General features: G+C 40.0%; 1 protein-coding gene across 2 annotated transcripts in view; it reads right to left on the reverse strand.

Moving 5' to 3' along the window:
• Positions 1-17,151, reverse strand: part of DOCK1 (dedicator of cytokinesis 1) — a 279,647-nt gene that overhangs the window by 82,192 nt on the left and 180,304 nt on the right. For both annotated transcript variants that reach the window (XM_075612250.1, XM_075612249.1), the window contains exons 28-29: positions 12,524-12,625; positions 9,541-9,635 (exon numbers count right to left, since the gene is read on the reverse strand). In XM_075612250.1, coding sequence (XP_075468365.1) covers positions 9,541-9,635; positions 12,524-12,625 — 197 coding nt within the window. The remainder of the gene's footprint in view (positions 1-9,540; positions 9,636-12,523; positions 12,626-17,151) is intronic.

Raw genomic sequence — 17,151 nt, forward strand, 5'->3', positions numbered from 1 at the left:
GATGTGCTAGCGCAAGGGTGCACAAGATTTTTGTTGGGGGAGCGCAGTGGTTACAGAGGCCCTGCGCTGTTTCCCAAGGCATTAAATTAAATGTTGGGGGACCACGCGAGGCCTCTTTAACTCATTTACATTGATTCAGCCGGTTTCGGGACACATGACCCTGCAGCGGCATTTGAAGCCTGTCGCCATGGCAACAGGACCCGCGGCACAAAGGAAGGGGGGGGGGGGGGGGCGGGAGCACTGTGGGAGAGCAGACAGGTGGGCGCAGGGCCAAACGTTTGCACACACCTGTGCTAGAGTATTAAGGCTAAGGCCCCGCTGCCTCAGACCACGCGCCTGCACTGCAGACAGGCGGTGCGTGGAGAGGCACTTGACCGCTATCTGCGGTCTGTAGGGAGCGGGAGTGGCGGCCGGGGGGCGTGGTTTAAGCAGAGGGCTGCAGCGGGGGTCTCCCGGGCTGCAGGACGGACCCTCCACATGCCCTCTACTGCTCTCCGTGCAGCTCCCCCGCCCCTCTCCACATGCCCTCTGCTGCTCTCTGTGCAGCTCCGCCCCACTCACCAGCTCACCACGTGAACTCTGGTCTGGTGAGTGACGCGCAACGCGGCCGCGCACCGCCGGATGCAGGCCTTACAGTACCACTCACACTAACCTAACTAACACAATGGGTGGATCCAAATGAAAGAGTCATTGACCTACTAAACAATACTTTGCCACAATTTTTTGTTTTTTGGAAATTCCCTCCAAAATTAATCAATTTGACCCCATCTATTATGCATAATTGTAATGAATGGTAAAGTTCACAATTCTATGTTCATATCATCGTTGTGGAGATTAAACTCATTAAGTGCATTTTGGCAAAAACACACTAAAGGCACTTTTTGACTTGGAATTTCTTGATATTTTATTGAAAAACTCATTAAAGACACCTAATCTTCAGAACTTGTCATATCAAAACACCTTCCTTTATAAATACATAATTTTTCCTGTTATAAAGGACATTTAATCGCCTTTTCCTCAGTACTCAAAGTATGTAGTTAATTACTTTTACCTCTAAAAAGATGATATACAGGAATATGATCATTGTTTGTTCTAAATAATCAATATTGTGTTCTATAGGAATACTATTCATGGCAAGCTAAACTGTAGTTCCTTTTGGATTTCACTCTTGATACACTGGCGACACACTTTATTCGAGCTTGGCTAGTCCCACGAATTCGGGTATACCCGGGTGTATTGAGGTTTGTGACTGTTTTCTGCCCGAGTGCATTGAGTTATTTTCCAAGCAGGGATTGAAGCATTTTATTCCCGCTGGCTGCAATACTGCACAGTATATATATATATACTGCATTACAATTCATGAATTTATGCCATCTGGTAGACACGCGAAGCATTGCAGCCTATTAAATCCTAATCATTATCATTTAACAGATAAGCCGCCCATCAGCCAGGCATGAACCCAGGCTGGGAAGGCAAATGCAACGGAGCTTGTCAGAGGTGAGGAGTGGCGCATTCCAGGTATCTGCCAGGTACATACCGGGTATTTGCTCGAATAAAGTGTGTCGGTGCAGTATACATATTTGTGCCATGATAAGCATTTGGTGTAATGCATAAAACAATATATTATTGCTTCGCACAATTTGCAACATTTACATTTAAACTCATTTTATTTACATAGTCTGCCCTTTTCACAGAGATGCACTGGAAATAGACATCACTGCTACCATAACCTCAAGACATTTAGCAGTTTCATGCCATAAGCACATTCATCATCAGAGGAAAATAGCTGAATTAAACATCTTGCAATTTTACTAGCCAATCTAATAATTAGGTACTCAAATTACAGTACTGTGCGCGGTACGTAGCATGGCACATAGGAATGTTACAGACACAGTCCCTGCCCAAATGATTTTACAATCTATGTGTTTGGTGCCTGAGGCACAGAGAGATAAAGTGACGTGCCCAAAGTCGCAAGAAGTGGACACCGGGAATTGAACCAGGGTCCCCTGCTTCAAAATCAGTTTCATTGTTCACAGAGTCTGCGTTTACTCAGAGCCGCTCCTGTCCATCTGTACTGCCTTTATGTGGTACTACGCTACTTCAATACACTGTCAATAGTACCAAGCATTCAGTTTAATAAAACATCTGTTCAAGTTATGAAGAGTATAGTATGAACCTGCTGTGAATGATACAACAAATATGCATTGCAGAAAAAGAAAAAACAGATTGTGGTTCATATAATCTGATTTACGCTTCTCTATTTACTTCTTAATCAAGTTAATCAACCCTTACGAAAACAGAATAGATCACTCCAAGAGAAATCGGTTACATGATATAAGGATGGATGTGCCGCACAAGCGCTTATGTTTGGTATACTGTATGTTACAGATTGTATTCTAGATATCTAGGGGGGAAAAAAAAAATCTATGATATTTTGTAACATTTTACAAATTGGAATAAGGACTGCAATTGAAAGAAAATATCACTTAATGTATACAAATGTTCAAATACAGATCACTGGATTAATTGTGCGAACTAAGAGAAGTGTTTTTGTGTGTGATGTTAACATATTAAACAAATATTGACTTTACTTAAAGAACAAAAATATCAATAAATTCCACTAAAGAACATGCTCCAAGAGCATTTAAAGTATTCTAAATTCTTGAAGGTCAGACTATATTCAGACTATATTTTTTTTAGTATGTTAAAAGACCTTTAATGCGACCTACTGTATACTTGCTTTATACGACTGTAGTTTCTCATCCTGCCTTCTGAGAAACGTAAGCTAGAGAACAACATGAGTAATTATTTACTGTGGGATTTCTAACTCTTAGAACATGCTGATAGGGAGAAAGGAAATAAAAAAAGAGCATCAGTTGTTAGTGAAAACAATTGATCACAGGCATGTCTTTTGGTGAAGTATAGTAATGGAGACTAATTGCCACTCATCCATAGTAATACAGCTCCCAAGTACTGTATTCCCTCTATTGTAGACTCAAGAAAAGTTTTGCTGGATCAATAGAAGTTAGGATATACAGGAGGAATTTTTTTTTACTTTTGTCACTCAGTCATTTTCCAAATAATTCTTTAAAACAGGGAATCTCAACTCCAGTACTCAGGATCCCACAACAGGTCAGGTTTTTTGGATATCCCAGCTTCAGCACAGGTGACTCAATCAATTCATGCTTCAGCAAAGGTCTTTGACAGCCACTGATTGAGCCACCTGACCTGAAGCAGGGATATCCTGAAAACCTGACCTGTTGGGGATGGGGAGGGGGGGGGGGGGTGTCTTGAGGACTAGGGTTGATAACCCCTGATCCAAGACGTTGCTGGCCTTTCTATGTGGCAAAGCAAATTATTTATTTATTCATAAACAACCTTTAACCCTTTGAGTGCCTCATGCTGTAGCCACTCCGACATGGGGTCTGGCACCCAATGGGCCCCACGTCATAGTGGCTACATCATGTGCTTTCCAGTGGAGATCGCGGGGGAAACCCTCCTCTCCCATTACCTTGGTCAGCGAAGCCACGGTCACATTGTGCCAGAGGGGCCGTGGTACTCCAGTGCAGTGCCCCCCCTCCCCGGTACTCAATCCTCTGTTCCTTAGCAGGCCTTAAAATTAGGTAAATACAACCTCAGATGAACAACAACACATGACATATTACACCGTGTCATGATTTATTTAACAAAAATAAAGCCAAAATGGAGAAGTCATGTATAGTGGTAAATTCATATGCACGTTTATTTTAGGATAAATATTTTTACAGATACTTTGGGGGTTATTTACCAAACTGTGCTAATGGCTGGTACAGTATTTTAGTGGGAGTTTAGAAGCTGTGTGTCTCACTCAATATCAGGCCCTTTTAGAACAGAGGTTGTTAAAGCAGAAATCCCTCCCTTCGCCCCACAAGCCTAGGAGTTTAACTCTTATAAAGGTAATATATTTCCCCCAAGCATGTTCTACTGTTTAAAAAAATAAAATGGAGTCAAAATCATGATTATTTCTTTTTTTAAATATCTAGCATCTGTGGTCACCATGGTAACATTTAGACTGGACTGCACTCTTGGAGACGTCCATTTAACCTCCCTGAAACTAAGAAACATTCCAAAAGCTATCACAAAGTAACAATCTATTTAAAAGATTTAGCACCATAGAAAAACAACCTACTTTACATCCATGTCAAGTCACTAATAAAAAATGTACGTTTCAGATGAACTAGTGTGACATTTTGCACAACCAGTAGCAGCACGGACGTATACTGATGTGACAATAGTGTTAACAGCTTAATAGAGCACAGGCAAATGAAGACAAATGTTTCGTAGACTGACAAGACTTAAAGCAAGTATGCATTGAAGTCAAGGAAAAAAAGGACAAAAAAAACAAACCAACATTCATTAACCAAAAATTGTAACCCCATGAGATTCTTAAGTATGTTTTCATTTTTTACATATGCAGCATATAAGCAGCATAATACATAATGCAATACACAATAACTGGGACGTTGTATCGATTGCAAATTCAATCAATGGGTATTTACAAATGAGAACATCTATATTTAGGTTTGAAAAAGACCCTTGCACACTCCGCTCAGAGCAGGTGCAACACATTCATTAGTGAAAAGCTATCAGAAAACAGCATGCCTGATTAATGCTCAATTTTTAACATTGATTGCAGAAGACGGGAAGTGCTCACTTTACTGATATTGAGAGCTCAGACTGCAGTGTCGCTGCTTAATAAAATGTGCAGCCATATAATACATGGCATCAAAATATAAAATAAATATTGTCTTTTAGTCAAGTTTAACTGTTCTCGTCTAAGGGTATGCCATCTTTTAATATAAAGTAGGCTTGTTTTCTTTGCAATAACAAAAAAACTGCAGACATAAGTATGTTGTTTTCTTGTATTAGGAGTATGACCATCACATTAAAGCAGCAGTCCAAGCTGCCAGTTTAAAAATAAATAAATATATATATATATATATATATTTACATATAATTTTTTCCCCTTTAATATGTGCATCAAAATAATCCACACAATGATTAGTAATTAACTAAGTTGCCAATCGATCGGCAAAGATTCGGCTCGGGGGGTTCACTAAATGCAGCGGAGGACCAAAGATGCAAAGTTCTGTGGGGAAGATCATGTGACCAGGCAGTCACTAGATACAATTGGTGCACTGCTAGAGACAGGGCTTGGGCTCAAAGGGGCGTGCCAGAGCCTGATTCAGAAGAGGAAGTGACTTTGTAAATGGTTGCTATAGAAACAAAAAATGTTTGTTACATTATAAAGCATTAAAAATGTTATTGAGGTTTTTTTTTTAATGCTACAAGTATTTTCTCATAGCATAGAACGGAATTATACATATATATATATATATATATATATATATATATATATAAAAAACACATGTAGGATATCGCTTTGTCTGCAGCTTCAAAGAGTTTTCCTTAGGAATATGTTCTTTTGTCATTACTTATTTCACATTCTGCTTCCTTCCCCACTTCTCTGATTAGACAACTGAAACATGTTTCCTGTTAATCAGGTGAACATTTGGAGTCCATTAAATGTACCTATTGAATCGTCAATGAGTCTTCTTGATCCTGAATGTTCCAAGTACAAAAAGCACTTGGCTTCAGTTTAGTAAATGAAGCACTTGGCAAAGAAGAAGCATCAGTGAGTTGAGCACTCAATTGTCAATATGTTGCACTCATGACACGATGAATTGCAAATTACTTTGTGTGTTTTTTTTTTATTATCAGTTTAAACATTACATTTGTTGTTTAGGAATGTCATGGAAATAAAAATGTTCAGAAAATGATTTCACGCTAAAAACTTAGGTCACAAAATGAAATAGAACACTAACTACCATCTAGAGATGGCTGAATTGTTTTTGGCGGTTTTGGATGCGCAGCATTTCGGCTTGTTCCTTTGGTCTGCGATCAATGTTGAAAAAGGGCGTTTTGCTGATTTTGTATTATTATTGCCAATACACTCTGCTAAGTTATTTATTTATAAAATGTTTTACCAGGAAGTAATATATTTACCGTTACCTCCCTTTTTCAAGTATGTCCTGGGCATAGAGTTATGATGCCAAATACACTGGCGACACACTTTATTCGAGCTCGGCTAGTCCCACGAATTCGGGTATACCCGGGTGTATTGAGGTTTGTGACTGTTTTCTGCCCGAGTGCATTGAGGTATTTTCCAGGCAGGGATTGAAGCATTTTATTCCCGCTGGCTGCAATACTGCACAGTATATATATATATATATACTGCATTACAATTCATGAATTTATGCCATCTGGTAGACACGCGAAGCATTGCAGCCTATTAAATCCTAATCATTATCATTTAACAGATCAGCCGCCCGTCAGCCAGGCATGAACCCAGGCTGGGAAGGCAAATGCAACGGGGCTTGTCAGAGGTGAGGAGCAGCGCATTCCAGGTATCTGCCAGGTACATACTGGGTATTTGCTCGAATAAAGTGTGTCGGTGCAGTACATGGTTACAAAAACAGTTACATTAAGTGAACAGGGTTATATATTATATTCAAGATATTGCATGCACAGTTAAAGATAGTATGTATTAAAGGCGTATGTAAAAGTTACAGAACAAATTAAAATGTGTGACCGCTTTAGTTTTGAAAAAAACTTAGACTGGTGAAGGTTGTGAGCGTCTCCGGTAGATTGTTCCAGTTTTCGGGTGCACGGTAAGAGAAGGAGGAGCGGCCGGATACTTTGCTGAACCTTGGGAGCAAGAACAGTCTTTTTGGAGTTCAGAGAGGCGGGTAGCTTGCCCAGAAAGTATTTGAAGGCAAAACAGGAGAGATTAACTTTGCGTCTAGACTCAAGTGATGACAAATCTAGTTTTTTGAGCATTTCGCAGTGATGTGTGTCATACAGTAGTTGCATTGGAGGATAAAACGGCATATTGAGTTGTAGATGGTATCAAATTTGCCACGGTGAGTTTGGAGTGCCGAGCCATATACTATGTCCCCATAGTCTATAATTGGCATCAGCATCTGCTGTGCGATGCATTTTCTGACCAGCAGACTTAGGCCGCGGGCATGGTCAGCGCTTAGCCGCTGACCCGCACTGAGGCAGCGGACTTACCCCCGGCACCCTTTATGAGGGCGGCATTAGGGGGTGTTTCTGCAGGCGGAGGGGACAGCTCAATTTAAGTTTTGGCGCTGAGGGGAGTGGAGGGCTGGTCACGTGAGCGGTTCGCCCAATGAGGGCGAACCAGCTCCGTGACGTCACTGGCCCGCCCCCAGACAGCGCGCGCACTAAGGCCAGGGAAAGCACAATCTTTCCCTCAGTCTCCGTGTGCCTCCGCACGGCTGCAGTCTATATGGACCAAGCCTTAGGGAGGATTTGTTCCTATACAGTACACGTAGTTTGGCATAGGTTTTGGCATCGATTTAGTTAAATAAACTGGGTGACAAGTGGGACGCTTATGTAATAGCTCTTTGAAAAACAAACTCTTTGTATAGCTGGAACAATATTCCTATCCAAAAGACAAAGTATTCCAGTGCTTCTGCACAATAGCCCGAATTTGCTGCGCCTTCCAATCATACATGGTAATAAACATTGGGCAAGTCAAGTCATCACCTCTGGGTTGATGACCTCAAAAACTGTCTTTGGACACGGGATCTACCAATCTGTGCGTTATTTCTTATCCATATGGTCGGGTCTGAGCTAGTGTGTGAGAGCAGGCTTCTTTAGGGGGTTGTGGGTTCGCTCACCACCACGCGACTCACGTCACCAGGAAGAGCTCCGGTATAGAGAGACATTCCTTCCTCCGCTACATTCACCACCTACCTGTATTTTTGGTCCACATGGTTATTGTGCTCTATATGTGTTACTCTTGTCAGCCTATGCCGGGTCCCTAACATTTTGATCTGATTAACTATATGCATTTACATACATTGTCTGCCTTTTGTGACACTGGAGCATCAGATAGGGGATATATTCCCATTTCCAACTAGCAGTCAAGATACACATGCATGTACACCTGTATACCCCTTCCGGGTATATTTCACAGAACATTTGTATGCATTTAGCAGAGGGACCTGCTATTGAGACTTACATTGACGTTGGTTAGCAAGCTTGTCATTATTTGATCAAAGGATGTAACCAAAAGTCTCCTTTGTCTTACAGACTTAGGTTTCACTATGTATATTTATTTCCCCATTTATTGTTAGCCCAATGGGAGAAGCGCAGGGATTCACTTTCTGTTTAGTTACTCTTCTGCCTGCAATAATACTTCTGTATGAAGTACTCCACAAGTGACATATCTAAGCATCTGAGAAAAACGGTGTTGGGAATGTAGGTTACACCTGACCAGCAGTAAGATGTTTGACTTTCTTGATGTCTAAAGAAAATACCACAGGAACGTTTGGCTTGTCTCACCCCAGCTCCCTTTTCTGCTACAGTACACTCATCTCATGAATCAAATCTAGGGAAAGGGACCAGGGAAAGCATGAAACCAAGAGCTGGAGGTGGCACCAATGTGGAGCCACTCATCTGCAACGTTGGTTAAGGGAGCTAGAAGTGGCTTCGAGATGTTTCGATACCAGGCACGGAAAGGAATTAAGAGCGTTTGTATATTTTGTGCTAGAGCTGTATTGTAATGTAAAAAACAAGAAACGGAGCATAAGCGGGCAAGAAAAATGTCACAAACATTCTTTTACAGTTAGAATACATGCTTTGTCTTTAATTATGAGCACAGTGTAATATCTCCATCACTGCAAATAATCCAACATGCATACAAATTCCTGTAGTTAGGCCACGCGTTGTCACCGACTTTAATATACACACAAACTGGGACACACTGGGTTGCATTTATAATTGGGCAGGAAATGATGCTGGCACAAAAGTGATGTGTACATGGTCAAGTTATGCAGTAGTGTCACATAATGGTTAAGGCAGTTGTTATAAAAAGCAATAACACAAATGGCACTAAACTGTTGCAAAGTACAGTACTTACAGAAGTTGCTGCTAGAATACAAATGTCTGAGTTTGAGTCAGTTTAGTGCCTGCACCATGACCGAACCATCGACAGAGAGGTATTCCTTTAAAGGGAACTCTCAAGCAAAAATAAATAAGGTCATTTTTACCTTCTTAGGAATAAAACTCCAACCCTCTAATCTAAAAAAGAATAATGAAGCCATTTGAAGAAAAATAAATAGAGAAAAGTGCTGTACATTGGCTGTAAAAAAAGATGTGTGCGTTTGTGTACTGTATACTGTGTGTGTATATAAATATTAAATATAATTTTTTTTCTAACATGTTGTACAAAATAGGGACTTCAAAACATATTGAAAACACTGGTTTTCAGGGTGACTTTATTTAGTTTTAATACGAGGATGATCAATATATTGATGATAATTACCACACTGGAGGTTGTATTTAAATTTGATTTAAAAAACAAAAATGCAATGACAATACACCAGTATGTTTGCTATGCTGTGTAGGATCACAAATATTGTATAGTTGTTATTTAAGTGTTCAGTGTTTTATTTTTTTATCTGTACTTACTTATTCTGCATCATGTTCATTATAACCCAGTCTGAGGGGTATACATTTTTCCCAATGAGATTCTTGAACATGATAAATGTTTCCATCAGAAAGTCCTAAAATTAGAAGAAAAACATTTGACAAAGGCAGGGGAAGCAGATTAAAAAAAAGGGATAGTGTAGATCAGGAATGGCCAACTCCAGTCCTCAAGGGCCACCAACAGGTCAGGTTTTTAGGATATCCCTGCTTCAGCACAGGTGGCTCAATCAGTGGCTCAGTCGAAGACCGAGTCACCTGTGCTGAAGCAGAGATATCCTGAAAACCTAACCTGTTGATACCTCTTGAAGACTGGAGTTGGCTACCCCTGGTGTAGATGCTGAAACTCAGTTGATTAATTGCTAGAGTTTACATTAATAAGTGGGAAAAATACATTAACGGGCAATAAAAAAGCCAGCTACATTTGGAATTTCTAATACATAAATTTCTCATGGGTTTAAATGGTATTCGACCATCCCATTATATGCGGAGAATAACTGTGCTAAAATCTCAAACAGGACGCAAATGATTAATTACAATTATATTGTTGTAAACAATGTGATTTACAACAGAAACAGAAACAATAAAATGCTTCTTGGGGAACATTTCCCTACCATTATTGCACATTATTTACAAATATGCAAATTATTCTTTAAATTATAGGATACTATAAAATAGGTGCTTTCTTCAAATCTTCTGCATGTTCCTATTAACTACATTTACAGTAATATTAATTAACTTAATATATTTAACAACTATTTACATTAATTGGACTGCTCCACGGAATATGTGAAAGCCTAATCAATTCTAATAAATCAATGTAATAGATTTTAATAGAAGTTAACACAAAATGTTATTAATACTAAAATTAGTCTGATTGGTGTGATTCTAAGTTCAAAGATAAATTGCACCACATCTGCTTTGAGCTCATCTCAATATCCTAATGCTGCCCTCAATTAGGTGTAAAAGAATGACAAAACAAGCATCCTACATTATATACTTATTCATATACTGTACTAAATTAAAAAGGCAGGAAGTTTTTAACATGTCACTGGTCATTTGGATAATGTCTGAAGATATAGACCAATTAAACAATTAAGCCAAAGGCCCTTATTCAATATGCTGTGGAGCTGCATTCCTAGCCTGAGAATATTTTCATCCCATGCATTTGAGTGGAGCCAATCTGTTCTGCAGAACTAGGAGGCAGCATCACTGCAGTTAGATAAGAGGCCCAAAGAGAGAAGAGAATCTTAGCATCAATTGCATATATAACATTATGTAGCACTGATAAGGTATGCATCAATACACAAATACATTTACATGGACAAATAATATTTCCTCGCAGAGCGAGCAACCACATTTTTGGTAGAGGGGGAGATAGTAAGAGCTAATTCATTATTGAACGACGAAGCAGGGGATTGGATGGTCAGCAGACCCGAAAAAATGCACTAACTCACCGGTATGAAAAAATAAAAAACATTTATTGAACAACATAATAAAAACAAGGGACAAACAAGGGGAATCTCCTCCCATGCGTTTCACGATGTAATAGCGCTTTCTCAAGGCTCCTTGAGAAACGCATGGGAGGAGATTCCCCTTGTTTTTATTATTTTGCACAATAAATCTTTTTTATACCGGCGAGTTAGTGCATTTTTTCGGGTCTGCTGACCATCCAATCCCCTGCTTCGTTTTCTGTACATTGTTCCTGACTGGACGCACGGCAGCTCTGCAGGATTGGACACATCAGAAGAAACCACGTATATGTTTGAGGGAGACGGTGTTTGATTGTGAGCTGTGCCATGTTACACCGGGACCATAGAGGGACGGAAAGGGAACTTCAATCGAGCGGGGCAGGGGTAATTTATATTTTCCTCACCAATGCATTTCTCCGCCAGCTGTTCCAGCAGAGCCTGCAGGCTCAATCCGTGTATGCACCCCAATAAGTCTGCACTCTTCCTTCCAACTACAAAGTGGTTTTGTTTAATCATGGATTATACCTGCACCTACCAGCTGCTGCTATTACCCGAACTTTTTATATACATGTATACTTTCACCAATGGACTGTTGGAGATTTATTTATATCTCCCTAAGGCTGCGTCCAGGGTTGCAGCAGCCGTACGGAGGCGCGCTGAGGGAAAGCGGGTGCTTTCCCTGGCCTTGGTTAGCGCGCCGTCCGGGGGCGTGTCGGGGGGTGGGGGGCGCGCCAGTGACGTCACAGAGCTGGTTCGCCCTCATTGGGCGAACCGCTCATGCGACCGGCCTTGCGCTCCCTTGAGCGCTTGAATCTAAAATTCTAATAAGACTTATGCTTCCGTACGCTTGCGCGAGCCCCTGCTAAAGCCGCTCTCATTGCGGCTGCAGGGGCTCACTGGTAAGCACCAGCGCGCCTCAGCACGGGTCAGCGCCTAAGCGCTGACCATGCCCGAGGCCTTAGGCTGTCTTTTTGAGCTATGAATGGCTCCTCTGCAACTAATTCATTATTGGACTGGTTCTGGACTCCATGAAAAACATTGCAATTACCTCTACACTTCACTTTTAAAGTTCTCACAATTGTCATTTGAATTTGTTATACAGGATCAATAGAATAAGGCAGGGGTGGCCAACTCCAGCGCTCAGGTCCCACTAACAGGCCAGGTATTACAGATATCCCTGCTTCCGCACAGGTGGCTCAATCAGTAGCTCAGTCTTCAACTTGGCCCTACAAGCTGAAGCAGGGATATCCTTAAAACCTGACCTGTTGGTAGCTCTCGAGGACTGGAGTTGGCCGCCCCTGAACTAAGTAGTCATAACTGACTACAGTATGCATACAAATTAGCTAAAGTAATAATTGCTCATAAAATAATAATTAAAAAAAACAGTGCTATAAAGATGTTAAGTATGCCCAACTGTTTTATGACTCATCACTAGATGATCTTATCACCATAATTGGTTTAACATTGACAACATATGTTCATGAATGGTAACTAACCACAACATCAGTCCTCATTTTTCCAAAGGTCTTGATAAGATGGCCATAGTGATAATCTTCCATTTGCCTTAAAATTGCTGTCATGGAGGCAACAAAGTTTCCCTAAAAAACAACAAAAAAACAACAAATGTTTAAAATTATTTCAAAAATATGAATTACCGGATAAGAATTTAAACAGAAGTAAATCAGAATAGGTTTAGCAGTTCCACTTTAATAAACTTAATTCAAACTAAATCTATATGAAATATGGACTGGTTAAGTACATAAAGCAGATCATAAAAAGCAGCAGACAAAGTATGTTTCAAGAAATCAAACACAAGAAGATTAACAACTGAACATTAGAAGATAAAGCAAAGATCAAGACGGAGGACAGAGATAAGCGACGAAGATTGCACTAAAGCTTGAGACCAACAGTCCAAAGGAGATACAACACACATGCAACAGGTATCTCAACAGGAGCTGTATGGACACATCTCCATAAAGCTGACCCCCTCTTGCCAGTAGTGCATCATACCAGCCTTTTACTTGGCATCTGGAGAACGTAATGTTTGTGCTGCTGAGTGCCTTTTTTTTTTAATGTTTTACCAGTACCTCGAGTACGTTTGTATGTTATGCATTGGTATAGAATATTCTATCCATACAAACAGATGGGCATTGCGCATTTGAACATGTGCATTTTAAAGCTGATAGCGTGGGATGTGTTGTGGGAGATGCAGCTGGTTTTCTTTTGAACTTGGTTGATAAAATTATTCTTGGTTTGGCTGAAAACATTTCCCAAAGTGTACAAGCAGTAAGAAAAAAAAAAAATATATAAAACATTTTGTTTGATATAATCCTGTATTGATGAACTTGCAGAAAAGTGGACTTCACTGCACACATTGTAAAGATGATCTTTTTCTGTCTGTCTGTTAAGGACAATGTTTTTATGGTTTAAACAACAGGTATGTTGTGTTAATTTTGTAACTCCGTTAAAGCGTCAATCCAAGTGGCTTTTTTTTTTTTTTTTTTTTTTTTACACAGGACTGAAGCAGGGCGTCTCCGGAACTGAACCCCATTCCTTTAAGCTCCGTTGACCCCCTGCTTCCAGACCTACCTCTGTAGGGAGTGCCGGTTGCCGCTGCACTTAACAAGCAGGGTTCACGTAATAGCCGCTATTCAAAGCTCCCGAGCCCTGCACGTCGATAGGAAGCCGTGACGTCATCCGGTTCGGATTCCTATTGGCCCGTGTGACGCAGGAGCGTTAAACTTTGCAGAGATACCCGCACCCCCTTTTGAGGTCTGTATCTCGTGAAGCAGTGGGTCCCTGGAGCTGAAATTAATGGGGTTCAGCTCCGGAGTCCCTCTGCTTCCACCCAATGCTGGAAAAACAGTAATAAAAAAAAACGAAGAAGAAATGAATGGCTCCTTTAAGGTAGAAGTCAGCAGGAAATCTTCTCCCCCCTACATGACTTTTTCGGCTGAGACTTAAAAAAAAAAAAAAAAATTAAAAAAAGAAGGCTGGCTCCAGTTTTAAATTTTCTGTATTTTCTAATTGCTCCCTCATATTGTACTTCTGCAGTGTTACTGCACAATTCTGGCAAAAGCCGTACATGATGTTCATTTTGCATTTGGCAAGGTGTGTATGTATATATATATATATATATATATATATATATATATATATATATATATATATTATAGCATTTGAGAAACTTTATATTTATAATAAATTAAAGCAGCATTACATGTTTAAATAATAATAAGCGGCAGTTGTATTTAACTAGAAATAGTGCAAACCGAAATAATCCTGTGTTATTAAAGTTTTCCAATAATCTAAAACAAGAACTTTAAAATCACCAAATAAAATGTAATATTAAAAAGACAGAATGTACACCTCTTAGTTGTTGTATTGCTTGATAACACAGAGACATACTGTAGTGCAATTATTTCAAGTCCAGACAAAAAAACAGGAGTTATTTTTTTGTGGACAACTGCATCGAGTGCTGCCTACCGAATGTGTCTATTTTAATCATTAATACAGCTTGGGACACGGCAAGGTCATTTAAAGAAATTCACTTTGAAAAGCATATGCGGTGAATCTCATTATTAATTAGTATTAAACATCTAAAGCCAAGATCAGTGTGTAATAAACATCTATCTACAACTTCAGCATAAACATGAGAAATGAAATGGCAAAAACAGCAGTGTTGCCTGACACCAATACAATAATGGAATATATCAGAGGTGTTGCTATATGACTACCAGTAATCTATCACTTTCCTTGGCGATAAAGTAAGAATGCAGTGGGTCTTTCTTTGTTTTTTTTTGTTGAGAATAATATATAAACGGTTACTTGAGACTTTTCTTTTTTTTTAAATCAGATTTGTGAGAGTTTTTTCTTCCGATGGGTGCTATTATCAGGAGAAAAATCAATACTACATTTCCATGGCTCTCAAAAATAGCAAGCAGAAGAAAAAAAAAGAAAAAAAATCTCATACTTTAATGCTTCCTGTATAGTTTTACTACACAAAGTATTTCAAGTGGACACCAAGATATTGGTTTACTTATTAAAAGCGTTATTAACAGTGACATACCCAATTTATAGCAAATACATGTTTTATGGGACAGATAAAGAAGAACATTCATCTTCATCATGAGCCAAACAGATGATGTATTTCTTACATTTAGGGTAGGGCATTAAGCCTATTCTAATAAATACATTTACTGTATTCTATCAGTCACTCCTGGTAAAATGCATTAGTGTGCATTTCAAGTCATGTCTGATTGCTATAATCATCAATCAAAATATGTTACAAAGGTTAAGACAAAACTGGAAAATACATCTGAAACAGGCATAGAAATGATTCAGTATGCATGTAATTTGGGTCCCTAGAAGCATAAAAACCCATTTCTGCTAACAGGCTTTTCAGAGAATTTGAAGGAACATTATGCTCAAGTACTCTCCACTGGTCAGTGCACAGTAGATTAGAATCAAAGCTATTATTCTGCCATATCCGTGTCTGAGCAGCATTTAAAGTGATTTTGACACAACTTCCTTATGTTTCTAGCAGCAAGCCACCAATTTATGTTACATTGTGAAGGCGTGTTTGGGAGTACACCCAATGTTCAGGGGAGGTTTAAAATATTAAAATCTTAGGAGCCCGCCAGGATTTTTAGGAGCCCGTTTGGCGGTCACAGCATTCCCCACCCGTCCGATATTGGAGGCTCTGTGTGTGTCAGTATGTATCTGTGACACATAATACCTTGACAGATCCACAGAATATATTTAAAATGATCAATTAGGCACAATGAAATGAACCTAAAAAAATATTAAGATATAACACAACCCTAAGGCTGAGATTAGTCTGTGCGATGGCACTCGCACGACAAGAACAAATTGCACAATCTCTATGAGGCTCCCCGTAGTGCGCGCGCACACGACGGAGTGCGATGGTGCGACCACGTTTTGAAAAGACAATTTTTTTTGTCTTTTCAAGCGATGGCCGCTTTACGTGAGCGGTTCAGCCAATCATGGCGAACCAGCCTGGCAACGTGTCCACCACGTCTCCAGCTCAATTCACCCATCGCTCGGGCAACAGGCGTGCGCGAGGCTATGCGGTCCGTCGCGCACACAAGTACTATAATCTTAGCCTAATCCTATATATCATGTGTAATGAAGAAAAATAGTAGCCAATGTAATATTCATGTATAGACAATTGCATCAAGTGTAGCTAGCTAGTATAGTAATCTCTTACGAGTTGCAGTTACAGTTATGTTGCAAGTCAGAGTAGCCCCAGTTTGAGAGTGGGGATCCTGAGATTTATTCTGTGTGGCTTTTTTTTCCTTCAAACATTTTTGCTTAGTTGCAAAGTTCTAGTATCCAGATTGATCAGTAAGGCCGTTCACAGCCCTGGGGTGTTGCCTTTTAAGTGGTGTAGAGTAAGATCATCCAGGTGTAAACTCTGACTTCAAACTGCTGACATGCTGAGCGCACAGACGCCCTTACTGATAATGCTGCTAGCGCCTCTTGTGTTCTCCCAACTGAACCTCGCACCTTAAAACAACCAGGTTAAAAAGTTTGTAACATTCACTAGTTATTGGTTCAATAAAAGGCATCATACCACCTACTCCCTCCTTTGTTACTACCTTAAAACAATGAATTAACCAGACCAAATTACATCGTTGGATCACTTATCCTCAAATCTATGTGCTGCATACCCTGCATGAATTGCCGGCTTCTGTGCAATATACAGAGAAACAGAATAGAAAGGCCTCGCTAGCTCCCTAACAGGACGGACCCATGAAAAACTCCCCTCCTGTCCACTCGCCAAGTTTCACTCTCACAGGAGCTTTGTCAGGGGCTGTGCGTGCTGAAGAATAGGCAAAAGGACTACAATTCTAGGCACCCGGCGACATGGATTTTTCCATACCCAATGTTAATACATAAATATGTATCTCTTCAATACAGCTTTTAAAATTAAATACGACATACAAAGACCTAAAAATGAACACCTTTAAAGACGTGTGTGTTTGTGTATCTTTACTGTGTATAGTGGCAACTTTTGAAGTGAAACTTCTTAGCTGGCACCTACCAAATGGAAATTTCCCTAGGAGTAAATCACCTTCATGGTGACGGAAGTGCAGTCCCA

The sequence above is a fragment of the Ascaphus truei genome, chromosome 8 (assembly GCF_040206685.1).
Source record: "Ascaphus truei isolate aAscTru1 chromosome 8, aAscTru1.hap1, whole genome shotgun sequence".
NCBI classification, from domain to species: domain Eukaryota; kingdom Metazoa; phylum Chordata; class Amphibia; order Anura; family Ascaphidae; genus Ascaphus; species Ascaphus truei.